This window comes from Sinocyclocheilus anshuiensis, unplaced genomic scaffold (assembly GCF_001515605.1).
Source record: "Sinocyclocheilus anshuiensis isolate Anshui unplaced genomic scaffold, SAMN03320099.WGS_v1.1 scaffold1310, whole genome shotgun sequence".
In the NCBI taxonomy this organism is placed as follows: domain Eukaryota; kingdom Metazoa; phylum Chordata; class Actinopteri; order Cypriniformes; family Cyprinidae; genus Sinocyclocheilus; species Sinocyclocheilus anshuiensis.
The window spans coordinates 70,970-86,445 of record NW_015557121.1 but is presented as its reverse complement, the minus strand read 5'-3'; the positions used below and the strand labels follow the sequence as shown (position 1 = coordinate 86,445).

The 15,476-nt window shown below is 35.4% G+C and overlaps 1 protein-coding gene across 4 annotated transcripts in view; it reads right to left on the bottom strand.

Annotated features, from left to right (window-relative positions):
- Positions 1-1,603: 1,603 nt before the first annotated feature.
- LOC107677830 (E3 ubiquitin-protein ligase RFWD3-like) overlaps positions 1,604-15,476 on the bottom strand; it is an 18,275-nt gene continuing 4,402 nt past the window's right edge. The window contains exons 2-14 of one of the 4 annotated variants that reach the window (XM_016472866.1): positions 13,544-13,729; positions 13,187-13,392; positions 12,199-12,272; positions 11,768-11,980; positions 10,439-10,530; positions 10,234-10,348; positions 8,106-8,322; positions 7,872-8,022; positions 5,997-6,114; positions 5,242-5,300; positions 4,489-4,703; positions 2,276-2,493; positions 1,604-2,095 (exon numbers count right to left, since the gene is read on the bottom strand). In XM_016472866.1, the coding sequence (XP_016328352.1) occupies positions 1,952-2,095; positions 2,276-2,493; positions 4,489-4,703; positions 5,242-5,300; positions 5,997-6,114; positions 7,872-8,022; positions 8,106-8,322; positions 10,234-10,348; positions 10,439-10,530; positions 11,768-11,980; positions 12,199-12,272; positions 13,187-13,392; positions 13,544-13,716 (1,995 nt within the window). In that variant the 5' untranslated portion in view covers positions 13,717-13,729 and the 3' untranslated portion in view covers positions 1,604-1,951. Of the gene's footprint in view, positions 2,096-2,275; positions 2,494-4,488; positions 4,704-5,241; positions 5,301-5,937; positions 6,115-7,871; positions 8,023-8,105; positions 8,323-10,233; positions 10,349-10,438; positions 10,531-11,767; positions 11,981-12,198; positions 12,273-13,186; positions 13,393-13,543; positions 13,730-15,476 lie in introns of all 4 variants that reach the window. The other 3 variants (XM_016472868.1, XM_016472867.1, XM_016472869.1) reach the window with 3 other exon arrangements.

Here is a 15,476-nt window from a genome sequence, read left to right as displayed (position 1 = left end):
GGAAAGAAATTAGCATGAAACAGGGAGTTGAGAAATGGGCGGGGCTTGGAGGTCCAGACTTTGTATGACGGGTGTGTAACTATAAGTAACGTTATTTTTATGTTTTAACTTTTCACTGTGTATTCTCAGTCAAACAATTTTAAGTGTATCAGTGTCTTTATTCAGGAAAAACTATGATCCAGGACGCTGCTGCAGTAACGCCTAATGTTGTCACCTGGTTCCTGTAACGTTTCTCAGCGATGACCAGGATGCACCAATCAGGATCGTTTATGATCACAGGATAGTATATTTATTTTAATCGAGATTCTTTTTGTGTTTGAATTACATTTGATGTCAAACAATGTTTCTGGAAATAACACGTCAATTCTATCTTCTATCAAGCAAACGTGTCTTGCAAAAAAGAAAGAAAGAAAAAAAAGGGAATATGGCTCAAGCCTTTGGGCTCAAGGGAGAATGCGCCCTCTGGAGGAAAACAAACTTATATTCTGCAGAAAACAGTTATTATAGCTTGTTAACGAGCAGTAACAATTTGTATTTACATGACACAACTTCAGAATTATGCATGTTGTAATGTTTTATTACACTCTATTTATTTACGTCTGACCGTAGATTTCAATTACAACACATACCTTGCAAAAGGGGTTTGTATATATATATATATATATATTAGTGCTGTCACGATTAATCGTGATTAATCGCATCCCAAATAACATTTTTGATTACATGTGTGTATAATGTGTATATTTATTATGTATATATAAATACAAACACATGCATGTATATATTTAAGAAAAAATATGTTGTTTATGGTCAATATATTTATATATAATATAAAATATAAGAATATAAATATATACATGTAAATATTTTCAATATATATACTGTATGTGTGTGTATTTATACATACATAATAAATATACACAGTACACACACACACATATATTATGTAAACAAAAACTTTTAATTTGGATGCGATTAATCGCGATTAATCGTTTGACAGCACTAGTATACTGTATATATATATATATACATATATTCTGAAGGTTTTTACAGAGGGTTTGTACATAGAATATTTGCATGTTATTCTTAAAATATGGTGAAATTATCTTTTTTTATGGCTATTGACAATATTTTCTGATTTATGGAATGATAAAAATATATATTCAAAATCCCATCGTAAAAACCTTTAACTATAATATGCCAAGAAAATGAAATAATGTTGTTTTAGGCTTTATAATTTACGTAAATTAGTCATTAGATAATTTAAACATATTTCAGAAAACTTGCAATACAAAATTATTTACGACTATGATTAATTATGGAAAGGGGAAAGTATGGTGAGATCTGTTAGTTAAAATATTGGCACTATTCACTTATGCTTGTAGTAAAAAAATAAAACAATAACTCTTATTTTAATTACCAATAACATATTAGCCATGGCCCAAATTTACAACCCTGTTACTGCTGGACCACTGCAGAGGAACATTTCTTAAATTTATGACACCGAAGAAATAACTCGATTTTGACTCAAATCCCAGTTAAGACAATATTCCTAATATCAACTTTATTAACTTAAAAAAAGATCACTTTGTATTTTTCCTATTGATTTCATTGTGCCACTCCTATATAGATGTTTTTAAGGTTCTCACAAACTGCGTCAATGTAGGCATTTATTCTTTTATTAAAAAAACAAAAAACACTTACATATATACGATGAAAACACTGATCACTCTTATCTAAGACATTAATAAAGCCCTGATTTTAAGGTCAAAAACAGAAAACTCTTTATAATGAACAGAAGATAATATAAAGGATTTAGATTTAAAACAAACAAAACACAGAAAAAAGCACACAGTGAAAAGACAACAGTGTCACCCGGCGTCCCAGTCCACCAGTATTTGGTTTATGAGAAAGGCTTATTCAGATTTTTGTTTGAATGTTACTCTCAGCCTCACTGCCATTTATAGACCTTGAGCATCTTCTCGGTCAGAGAGGCCACAAAGCTGCTCTGGCTGACCTCAAACGGACAGATGTCCAACACGGGGAGATCCGCAGGCATCTTCTGAAGCAGAGCACCAGTGCCGGCATCCCAGACCTGCAGACAGAGCGGAGAAATCATGGTGAATATGTGCGCATAACTAACAGGACCAGCATCAAACTGCTTACACAAACATCAACATTCATAAGCAATGCGTAACCAAATGAAACTAGATACTGAATGAGAAACATGTGATGTGATCCATGTGTTAGTGACTGGATGAGGAGCGCTTCTCACCATGGTGGAGTTTGTGGCCTCGTCTCCAGCACACACTAGCGTGGCTCCTCCTCCGGCCGGACTCTTGAACACGGCGTTCTTGGTGAGTAGCTTGCAGGAGGATCCCGCGGTGAAGGTCTGGACTGGAGAGCAGGAGCAGACGGGCGGCTGCCTGCTGTCTGTCTGAGGCGTCCGGCTGAGCTCCATTAAAACACAACGCAGTGACGGGTTTGCGCGACCTGGACGGCACAAAACAGACATGAACCGAGACGCAAGAAATCAAAAGACAAAGACAAGCAATCAAATACAGTAACCTTAAATTAAAATAGGAATGTGTATTATATAAATCATTATATCGAAACAATATGTGACCCTGGACCACAAAACCAGTCTTAAGGGTCAATTTTTAGAAATTGAGATACAACTATTTGAAAATCTGGAATCTGAGGGTGCAAAAAAATCTAAATATTGAGAAAATCGCCTTTAAAGTTGTCCAAATGAAGTTCTTAGCAAAGCATATTACTAATCAAAAATTAAGTTTTGATATATTTACAGTAGGTAATTTACAAAATATCTTCATGGAACATAATCTTTACCTAATATCCTAATGATTTTTGGCATAAAAGAAAAATCAATAATTTTGACCCAAACAGTGTATTTTTGGCTATTGCTACAAATATACCCCAGCGACTTAAGACAGGGTCACATATTAGTGATTTTTTGTAATGTAAAAAAACTCGATTAAACAACTGAAATGAGTGATTTTATGACATCATTGGGCCATTATTATCATTTTATTTGTAAATATCTATTTAAAGTCACAATGAAACGGCAGTAGCGACACGAATTCCGAATTGTAGCAAACATTCAAATAGAATAAATTCAAAAGTGTAGCAAGAAAAGAAAAGTAGCACAGAAAAAATGTTGTGGGAAAAAAAAAAAAAGTTCGCCAGAAGTTTGAGTTTGATTAAACATTACAAGGTAAATAAAATAAAATAAAAGTATATTAGACAATATATTTTAATAAAATTAGATTTTTTAAAAAAAATTTTAATTATAGGGTCAATGACAAAAATCCAAAAATTTAAGGGGGTCTGAATACTTTCCGTACCCACTGTATATCACTGTATGTATGAATTGCATTTTATGTATTTTTAAAGAAATTATATTACTCAAAAAAATTGTTTAAAAATTGTAGCAAAAATCGTCATTTTTCACATCTCCTGATCACTAGGTGGTGCTGTGCTGAAACTACATAGGAAACCTCAGGTCATGGTTGTCATAACTAGTGTTGTCAAAAGTACCGACTTCGGTACTGCAATTTTAAAAACATCCATTTCCCGTTAACATTTGAGTGCTGTTGAACGGATTCTTAAACACCGCTGATTGGCCATAGTGTTCACGCGCTCAACAGATATGACTGTGATTGGCTACAATGATCATCGCTTCACGCTCTTCACCGAGTGCTCACACAGGAGCGTTTGAAAGCCGAGTCTATCAGCGCGGATCCATCTATGTGCAGATATATTAGGGATCTGCTGATAGACACGGCTTTCAAACACTCCTGAGTGTAGCCAATCACAGTCATATCTGTTGAGCGCGTGAACACTATAGCCAATCAGCAGTTTTTAAAATTAACAGTTTGACTAATCAACTTAAATTTCATAATATTTTATTTTTTTGTCATAGTCTGAAGATGATCTGGATCAATTTTCGCAAAAATCAGACCAATGGTCTAGGAGTTTGAAAAAACAAAAAAGTATGGCGGTTCAAAAGTTATTAGCATAAATGGAAATGCAAATTTGAGATGTTGGTGGCGCTAGAGGGTTTGAGTTAGAGACTCCAAATTTGCAGTGCTTATTATTGAGACTATCCTCTATCTGTAGGCTAAAGTTCGTAACTTTTCCTCAAGCGGTTCTATGGGCTGCCATAGAGCAGAAGACGATCCTTCAGTGCTTGGCCCCTAATATTAATAATAAGAAAACTAACAGATACAATAGATGCTTTCGCACTTTTGGTGCCTGGCTCCTAAATATTAGTGATTTTTTACTAATTACAGTTTAAATGGGATAAATACATAGAAGCTGTTTTTTGTTTTTTTTTAAACTGAATAAAACCAACAGAACAGTATAACTCTATACTGGCAGCCATCATATTACTTTTTGGCGAAAAAAAGAAAATAACTGCAATACGTAAATATGCGAACAGGGCTGGTATGTGAGTTGGATATGGACCTGGTCTGTACGTGACGAGGCAGTGTCTGCTGTCCGGCTCCACCTGCATGTCTGTGCAGTTGCCGGACTCTAGAGGCAGGATGTGGGGCGTGTATGTGGTTCCCTCCATGTGCTCCCAGAAACAGCCGCCCTCCAGCGTGCCTGCGATCAGGCCGCCACACGGGAACATGCTGGAGGCGGCGCGCGGGATGTAGGACAGAGACACCACTGGACAGCTGCAATGAAGAAGCGGGACAATATTATCAACAAACAGTTTCTCCACAGTTTGTATAGGACACAATCAAATAATATACGAAGAGTTCATTTGCAAAAACCGATAAACGCCATTTAAAAAAAGAATTGAGTGCTGTGCATTATTCTCCACATATAGCGCGATCTGAAGCCTAAACACGTTTTGTCAAAAAAGCCGGTATTGTCCACTTTCAAGCCGATAAGTCCATTTTAGCGAATCAGTGCGCTGTATTCAGGTCAGGTGACAAGGTTGCCAGTCACTTTGAAAAGACATGCTAGCTGAGAGGAGTTTCGTCAAAGCTGACTAAAAGTGATCGTTTTGTGAGTTACCTGTATTTGTTTAAGTTATTATTACTTAATCAAAACAACCCAACTGCAGTTTGATTGAGATTACTTGGAATGCACAATAAAAAAAACATGATTTCTGAAAATACATAAGAGTGGAGTTATCTGTTTTTGCAAATTAACTCTTCAATTTCAGCATGCTACAGTTTGACGAAAGCCGATACAGTTGAAAGTGACCTGGAGCGCAGCGGCGCCAGCTCCTGAATGTGAGTGCTGGTGTCCCGCGTGTCGTACACCAGCACAGAGCCGCTGAGGAGTTTCGTCAAAGCTGACTAAAAGTGATCGAGGATGGATAATTTCGACAAACTATATGCATGTTTAACTATATGTACTATACTAATATCTTCTTCAGGGCGAAAAAGGAAAATAAAAGCTGAAACTTTTTCATGGAGTCTTGCAAAAGCAGCACGTTACAATGGTGAGGGAAAAGCTCCGTGTATTGCGTACCATACAGTCTATGATCACAACAACGTTTGTCAGACGTCTACATTGTCATCTGAGGAGATTACAAAGATTAAACGAGTATTTTAAAACGAATGTTTTTGTTTAACTGAAACATGAGATGTGGAGTTATCTGCTTTTGCCAAAAACGACTGTTGGAGATATCTGCTTTTGCTACAAAACAAACTTTTGATATATATAAAAAACATACTTTCAATGAGCTTGAATTTTGTGAGTTACCTGTATTTGTTTAAGTTATTATTACTTAATCAAAACAACCCAACTGCAGTTTGATTGAGATTACTTGGAATGCACAATAAAAAAAACATGATTTCTGAAAATACATAAGAGTGGAGTTATCTGTTTTTGCAAATTAACTCTTCAATTTCAGCATGCTACAGTTTGACGAAAGCCGATACAGTTGAAAGTGACCTGGAGCGCAGCGGCGCCAGCTCCTGAATGTGAGTGCTGGTGTCCCGCGTGTCGTACACCAGCACAGAGCCGCTGGCGAGACCGGCGTAAATGTAGTTGTTGTTGTCATGGCACCAGCAGCAGCTCCACACGGGTCTGCCCGTGTTGTAGGCCTGAACCACCGTGTTCGTCATCAGACTGTGAACAAAACATCCACATGGAGCAACTCAGAAGAGTCTCAACATGCTATGTTCAGAGGCTGATGAAAAATTAGCATTGGTTTTTGGTGCATAAATCCAAATTTCCATTATTATGAGTTTCTGAGCAGTAAAATCACACCCAGAAAGAATAATCATATCTCACATATCTGTATTGAAAGTAATCCAATAAAAAGGAGTATACAACAAAATAATCCAGGCAGGCTGCACGCACAAACAAACCTACAGCATGACCAGTGTAGTCTGATTCACTAACAGATGATTCTTACCAACTGCTTCTTTTTAGTGAATAAAATAACTATTGACTAGTCTTGTCTGATTCTGGTTTAATAAATTGTTCAAAAAGACAAGTTACTGGTTTGAATCAGTTTCCCTGTATAAATTACAGCATTAAACAGAGAGAACAGACATCACAACGGATACATTTGATTATAGATTACAGTCAAAATTAAACAGAATCAAACCTAGAGCTTCTGAATCAGAATCTAATCAGGAAAGCGATCCTAGAGGTCGATGGATACTGGATTTTGACGATCATTGAGATACTATTATAGTTTTTGTAAGTATTTTAAATTTGACTATCTGTATATTTTCTTTTTAATTTTTAATAAAATATTAGTAATTTTGTTGCGTTATGTTAACTTTTATTAGTTTATTTATATGTTTAATACTGTATAGTTTTTATTTTTTTATTAACTATTTAAATTAATTTTAGTTTTAGTTATTTTAGTAGTAAATGAGATGCTGCATTGCAAGTATTTATTTATTTTTTAATATTTTACTTTATTTTATTTCTTATTTTATTTCAAGTAACATTTTTTTGTTTGTTATGGATTTTGTTTTAACCCTGCTGATAACAATAACTATGTTGGAATACCTGGCCAATCATTTACAAATTGGTCAAAAAAATTAAAAACCGGTAATACGTCCTATCATGAGAATATTTTGAAGAAAAAAACAAAAAACAAAAACTGTATATATATATATATATTAGTGCTGTCAAACGATTAATCGCATCCAAAATAAAAGATTTTGTTTACATAATATGTGTGTACTGTGTATATTTATTATGTATATATAAAGACACGCATACAGCATATATTTTGAAAATATTTTAACGTTTCTGTTCCTGTGTTCCTCTGTATTATTTCAGAATAATTCCGTTCCAAAACCGGTTTGCCTAGAAAAGTATACATATCTAAACAGTTATTGGTTTCCTTCTCTCCATAACAAATCCTCTAAAGTTAAGGCTATAGGCTATAAAAAAAACATTATTTTTAATTTTATTGACATGAAATATAAATATGATGCACAAGAAAAATTGATCAAGTCTTGTTTTTTTCTTGTTGTTGTTAAATGTTAGTTACAGCATAATGTCCATGTGCACTCATATGACGATTATACTGTATTTTTCAGATGTATATCGATTTATAGATACATAGATTTTATTTATATACTTTACCTTGCTCTTATGGTCCTTTGAACATAACTACATGAAGTGTATTTTGTAAGAACAGAACCAAAAAACTATTTATGTATCTAAAAGTCGGTGCAGATTAATCAGCATAAATTATATTATCAGTCAGTGTCAAATTAATTCCCAGCCTTGTGTTTTATATGCCATTTAATTATAGCAGGTGTAACTTGGTGTGCTTTGTTGGCTCTTAAGTATTTTGTAATAGAACATGTAATGCGAACACACAATTATTACACAGGAGGAAAGCATTAGTCTCTCACCTGGTGAGTTTGATTGTGTTGTCGAGGGCCGCAGACAGCAGAAGGCTGTCCTGGTGTCGGCTGAAGGCCAGACCTCGGATCTGTTTGGAGTGGATGGGAACATACTGACTAGGCTTGAGAGTCGCAGTGCTGATCTTCTTCACACCGAAGCCTGAGGGAGCGGCGCTCAATCAATCACTGCTTATATAAACAACGCAAGGAAAAAAATCAATGTGGAAGAGCTCAAATTCCTACCTGGCACCAAGGTTGCTTGTGGAGAAGGCTGAGACGCCAGCAGGCAGCCGAGAGGCTCACAGTAAGACAGAACCCTACTGCCCCCCGTCTGAGACACCAGCACAGCCTTAGAGAAGACATAATGTCCCCCGCTGGATGAGTCCTGCCTCTGGGACGACGAGAGAGACGCTCCCTGAGAGGAGCCGAACGCCGCCTGAGCTCTCCACCTCCTCAACTCCTACAGAACAAACACACAATACAGCAGCAAGGATGCTTTACTTCCACTAGAGACATGATCATGAAGCTCATAATATGTGGCTCTCATTTGTTGACATTAAATTGAACAAAATTAAATCGGCCACGCCACTCTTTCTAGATATGGGTTTTTGGACCCCATTGACTTTCACTGTATGGAAAGTCCCCCCCATCTCTCTCTCTCTAGAAATTTTCATTTCAATTTTCATTTTGGGGTGAACTATCAAATATGCTTACATAATAATACATTTTTAAACGTTTACCAAAATTGTAATATAACCATTTTTCATTCTGCTTTCCAAAGACTGGTCAAAAACCATTATTTCTTAATTAAACAATAATCGTTCTACTGAAAGCTCAAATTTTAAACAGTATGAAACAAAACAAAACAAAAATCAACATAAATACATAATCGATATACAAAATATCAATATTTTTTGTAAAAAAACCCCAAATTGGAACAATATTTTTTTGTTAAAAAAAAATACTGTATTTCCTGGAATACAGCTTATACAGTAAGCAAATTTTTTTTTGTAATATCTGAATCATGTTGAGACTTATAAATCAAAGTTACGTAATGCAATTAACGTCAAGCACGTGAAACATGCATAAAGAACATACATTTGAATTTTGGTGAAGAAAAGCCAACTTGTGAGGCAACTGTAAGTCACTATTTTTTAGATTCGTTTTATACGTATATTTTTTATTCCTATTCTGAATACCGTTAAATTTAAAGAACTTGAGTTGTGGAATGAAGGGAACTACAACACGTTTATATTTGTATTTACTACGTTTATAAACATTGTTTTTATTTTACATTTATTTACATTATTTCTGAAAGTAAAAGTAAAACTTACGTATACACTAGCTATGTTTCCATCCATCTATTTTTATGCGCATTTTGGGGTATCGCATAAAAAAAAACGCTGGATGGAAACACGAGATGTGCATAAATTCAAAAAATGTGAATAAAAAACGTATGCACACAATTGGATAAACTTTTTATACAATAAGAAAGAATGTGCATAAACACATTTACCGAATAAATTCCTTTATGCGCATCAAAAAAGTCATGTGACTTTGCAGGATGGGACGGGATAATTTGCCTAACCAGCGGACCGATCTCGTTCACAGCATCTAAATGTTGTTTTGGTCATTCTGAAATGCCTGAGCAAAGTCCGTCATCTAAGTATTTCTGTATAATTGTCTTACACGACTGAGTTCCCAAACAGCAGCATCCGCCTCCGAAAGCAATGACCGCATTTATTGTTTCGTAATTTATCATATATGAAAATGATTAGATTCAGTCGCTTCTACTACTTTTCTTAGTGATATTTAGTGCCAGTTTATCAGGAAGTGGCGATTTTGCTCTCTTTGACTCGTTGGATGGAAAAAGTGCTTTATTCGCAAATGTTTTATGCTATATTCCAGTTTTGCGCATTACTTAAATTTGCATCTTTGAATGGAAACATAGCTACAGGCTGTTTTTTTCTCTCAAAAGCAATTTTAAGTTGGTGTGTCTTATTTTACAGAAAACACTATAAACTAATATATTAAATTAAAATATATTTAATATATATATTAAAATAAATTACTCTAATAAAGGGTAGAAAAACTTTAGCATAACTTAATACAAATTAAATTTTTTTTTAGAACAGTAACACAGAAGCCAATTAAATTTTGCAAACATTATGCTGTCTTTATAACACCATGCTTCTTTACACAGTATAAACTTATTTTAATAGGTTAAAATATAAAATTGCCTTTATATTTAAGAAAGGGAGTCTCTTACAAAAACATTTGGCATCAAAATGCTTGAAAAGCCCCGTTCCAGATAATTAGTACCAAGACACATGAGATATAAAAGAGAGTTTCTCCTGAAAAAGACACACACCTCGACCTCTTTGCGCAGTCGCACATTTTCATCGGCCACGAGCTGCATCTGCTGACGACACTGAGCGCCTTCCAGCTGCTCCATTCTCCGCGAGCCCCGCTCCAGCTCTAAACGACTGCACACAGTCAAAACCATCAGCACAACCTATTCTGGAAATATATCAAGATAAAACAGCAGAACCAGGAATAAACTCTCACTGGAGCACCTCTTCAGTCGCACTTCCTCTGCGTTGTCCAGGGCTTTCAGTTTCCGTGCATAAAGAAAGATGATATGACCACGTTTGGCTGGTTTATTGCACTGAGGAGACACAAAATCTTTTTATTGACAGATTACATGACAAATATTCTTATAAAATAAAAATTAAAAAAACATTTAATTCTGTTTTTTTTTTAAACAGCTTTTTATGAAAGGAGTTTCACAAATCTACAATATTAGATAAAATGCAAAAGAATGTTTTGCAATATACTTCAAATTATGTTTCTAAACATTTGTTTAATAAACATTTCTATTAACATCATTAAAACAATACAGTAAAAAACAATTATTTAAAAGAAAAATGTGTATATGCATTTATACAGCCACTCGTGAAAATATTTTAAAAATGTTTTTTTTTTTTAAGATTTATTTTTGGCGTTTTATGCCTTTTATTTAGATAGGACAGTAGGTCGACAGGAAGCGAAGTGGGTGAGAGAGAGAGGGGGGTGGGATCGGGAAAGGTCCACGAGCCAGGACTTGAACTCGGGACGCCCGAAGCGCTAAGGCGCTACATGTCAGCGCGCTGCCCACGAGGCCATCTGCGCTGACAAAAAATGTTTATTGAAATCAAATTTCTTTCCATACTTTTTTTGGCTGTTCTTTTTTTTTTTATTAAAACAGGTTAATGTAACTGCATCTGTGAATTTTTACAGCCAGACGTAAAAATATATTTTAAATATTTCTTAAAATTAATGTTTTGTTTTATATATTTTTTGTTAATTGAAACAGGATCATTTATTTCCATTGGGGAATTTTTACAGCCAGTTATGTAAATACTTAAAAGTTAGTGCTGTCAAATGATTAATCGTGATTAATCGCATCCAAAATAAAAGTTTTTGTTTACATAATATATGTGTGTGTACTGTGTAAATTTACTATGTATATATAAATACAAGTACATGCATGTGTAAATATTTTCAAAATATATGCTGTATGTGTGTGTATTTATACATACATAATAAATATACACAGTAAACACACATATATTATGTAAACAAAAACTTTTATTTTGGATGCGATTAATCATTTGACAGCACTATTAAAATATTTCTTAAAATTTATGTTTTGTTTTACATAATTTTAATTATTTAAAATTAAAACAGGATAATATAGCTGCATTTATGAATTGTGATCCACCCATCACATCCCTATTTACAGAACTAAAAAAAAAAAAAAAACATTTTAAAGTGTCAAATGTAATTTTAAATAACTCAATGAAGCAGATAATCAGGCCTTTAATTCTAGCACAATGTTCATTCACTGAAACTGTGAAACACACCTGTGGACATTTATTTCCTCCACTCGTCAACCAGCGGGAAATACAAATATAGCCGAAGAGGTGACCACAGCGAAGAGCGGCCAAGCGGTGGTCACCTGCCGTGGTCCAGGGCTCAAAGCAGATGGAGCAGGTCTCTCCCTCAGCATCATCTGCTTCGGTCTTTCCTGCGGGACTCGCAGCAGCGGTGACGGGATCCTCCGACTCAGACACAGGCTTTGTATCAAATTTGATACAAATTTGGAAGAGACAAGTCACAATGAAGCCAATGACAACTGGCATTCACAATCCACTTCACTACAATGATGTGCCGCATTTCCAACTGAAACCAGATATTCTGCCGCTTTGATAGAGAGTCGTAGTTTTGATGATTTTACATCATTATAAAGGCACAACAGTTGAAGACAAATTGTCAATATGAAACGATCAGTCACCTCAGTCTCTTGTTGTGACTCGTCCGGATGAGCGGCTGCTCTCGTCCCTTCAGCCTCTGTAGAAACACTGGACCCTGAATTATACAAAAACATATGGCTTCACTTCATATGCAAAGAACTTAGCCAATTATAACAAAGGGCATCATGTCTTAATGATACAGGAGTAAAAAAAGGGTTTAATTCTAAGGATCAGAAAAGGAGTGAAAAATATGGCTGAATAGATCCAAAAAATAAATTAATTAACATTTCATTATCGATTAGTATAGTTTGATCTCCTATTTTATTGTTAATTTTGTAACTGTAAATCATTGGCACATCCACAGTTTTTTTTTTCCATTAAAAAAAAAAAAATGCAAAAGGAAAAGTCTTTTTACAGGGATGCAGAATTAGAAATCTAACCAGCAACAATAAAAATAATTTTTATTCTTTAGCTGATATAAAATATTATAATTTATTTTTATGTTAGATGATATTAGACATTGTGATTTATTTATATATTAGATGATATTACATATTTAAATATATTTAGACAAATTCAAAACCTAGATTGTACAATTTTAGACATCATAATATTATAATGCATGAAAATGTATATTTAGTTTGAAATATGAAATACGGTTACACTTAAAACGGTTGATAATAATCAGAGACAGATGACAGCAAAGGTGATTTAAATGTAAAAAAGGGAACAACCGATTCAATTAAATATTCAGTTTCAGCCAAATTACATCCAATATCGATTATTATGGTAAAAGAAAATAATACTGCTACAATTGATATGTTAATGATATATTACGCACCCAATGTTACATATTTAGTTGTTAAATTTAAGATTATTATGTCAATTTAAATTATCAATATTGATAGCAGCAATTCTAGTAGTAGATTGTTATAAAGAGCTTAACAATTAAATAATTTAAAAGATAGCTGGGAAGATATACATCTGACCTAAAATTGTTATGAAACGAGAAATGAAATGGCAGTGGACCTGCAGCGCTGGATTCATCAGACGTCTGCACATTCGCAGCAGCGGTGCGGCTGGAGCTGGTTTCAGGGGCCAGCGGTGGTGGATCTGTGTGAGGAACTGAGCGCTGTGTGTCCTGGGAGCCACTCAGCCGCTCTACCAGATTCTCTGCGATGAGCTCCCGGAGTCTGCGCATCCTCTCTTCACGTGTGGAGAGCTGCGAATGTGTCCTTGGAAAACAGGAAGGACACCAGAAAGATCGAGTCATACAGCGACTCCATACTGTCGTTGCAGGAAAAAGTAAGTGAACCCTTTGCATTCCCTTTTAACTTGGACAAATTATGCACGTTTAATTTTATGAGCATTAACCCGTTCTCTTACCCAATTATATGTCTCCTCCTGATCGCCCGATGGGCTGAAAGTCTGGGTCGCTCAGATGGGCCTTGATCCTGCATGGGAACATCCTCTTCCTCTGTGTTGCTTTCAGACTCAGAGACTACAATCACACTGGCCTCACTGGACACTGGAGCTACTTCCACCTCCATATCCTCCATCTTCAAATGCGTTCTGCAGGAGACACCACAAGAAAGAATTAAGGACTGAAACAGGGTTGTTATTGCTAAAGAGGTCATAGGATGCCCATTTTCCACAAGTTGATATGATTCTTTAGGGTCTTAATGAAAAGTCTGTAACATAATTTGGTTAAAATTTCTCAATGGTAGTGTAAAATACACCTTTTTTAACCCGGTCAAAAACAGCTCTTTTCAGAGCATGCAGTTTTGTAGCATTTTCCAGCGGCTCAGATGTCGGGAGTAAATGACAACTGCTATGTTCATTATTACATCCAACAACAGAACACCTCAATCGCTTAGGAGTCATTCTTGTCTACATCTGTTCTGGCGGTGAAACAATGGCGGACTGATGACAGCTCACTCAGGGCGTGTCTAAGGTAAGACACCACTCCAGTCTGTGCTGAAACGCTACTGTCAATCAAACTATCGTGGGAGGGGCCTGTCTGTGTGACGTCACACAGACAGGCATCTGAGATCGGCTCGATTTGAGAAAGGGGTAAAGATTTTAGTAGATTAACAAAAAAACACTGGGTGGATTTTTATCATTATAGGGTGGTTGTGTACACACACTGCCAACACACATTTCAGTTCAAACAACTTGTAAAAGTGCATGTAGCATTATATGACCCCTTTAACTAAAACTAAGATTAAAGGGATAGTTCACCCAAAAATGAAAATTCTGTCATGATTTACTCACCCTCAAGTTGTTACAAACCTGTCTGAGCTGACGGCAGCCATTGACTTCTATAGTATAGAAAAAAAGATACTATGGAAGTCAGTGGCTACCTTTAACTGTTTGGTTACCAGCTAGGGCTGCAGTGCAAATAATCGAACGCGATGATCATGCGCATCTCGTCAGTAAAGCCGGTTCTGTGATTAGTAGGGCTGGGCAATATATTTTAAAAAAATTATATCTTGATAGTCACATTTTTTACGATATTCGAGATATATCTCGATATGTTTGCATATTCTTTTAAATAATAAAAAAAACATGAATTTATTTTGCCCCCATTAAAAAAACAACAAAAACTATTTAGATAGAAGTTATTGTTACAAAGTAAATACAATATATATAAATTAATACCAAAGACTTATGCACTCGCACTGTCTATATTATGAAAACTGGTAAAACAAATGAAAAATATTATATCAGTGAAATTCCTAATAGTAATTCCAAACTGCCATAGCCTATGTTTCTCTATTCAAACAACAGCGGTTGAGTAAGTGCATTTATTCAGCGATCACAATCGCAAACAATACAGTCGAGATCTCATGACAGAACACAGACTGGTTGAGTGACACTTTCATTTAGATCGCTAAACTCCAGCTTGTTTGTTGGCGTTTTCAGATCATCAGCAGCGGCGCTTCCGCAATGAGGAGTGAGCGCGTGCGAATGGTCGCCAGATTGCTTAAAATAAGCAAACACTGGGCAGAAAATGTATGCTTGTACAGCGAAGCTCTGATTCGGGGATTAGAACTCTTGATATCTGGCAACCGCACTCATGAAAGCTCACGTAGTAGAGGCGTGTAGAGCAGTCCGCAATAACATGTTGTCTCCTTATCTGGATGTTCGGCGCATTATTTTGGGAAAGTATGCTTGAATTTGAAATATTCGATATTCACAATATTTTCAAATTTTACATCGTCGTCAAAATTATCGCGATATTATCGCTAATATTCAATATATCGCCCAGCCCTACGGTAAAGAAAAACAATTAATGTAATATTTGAAGTATTTATAA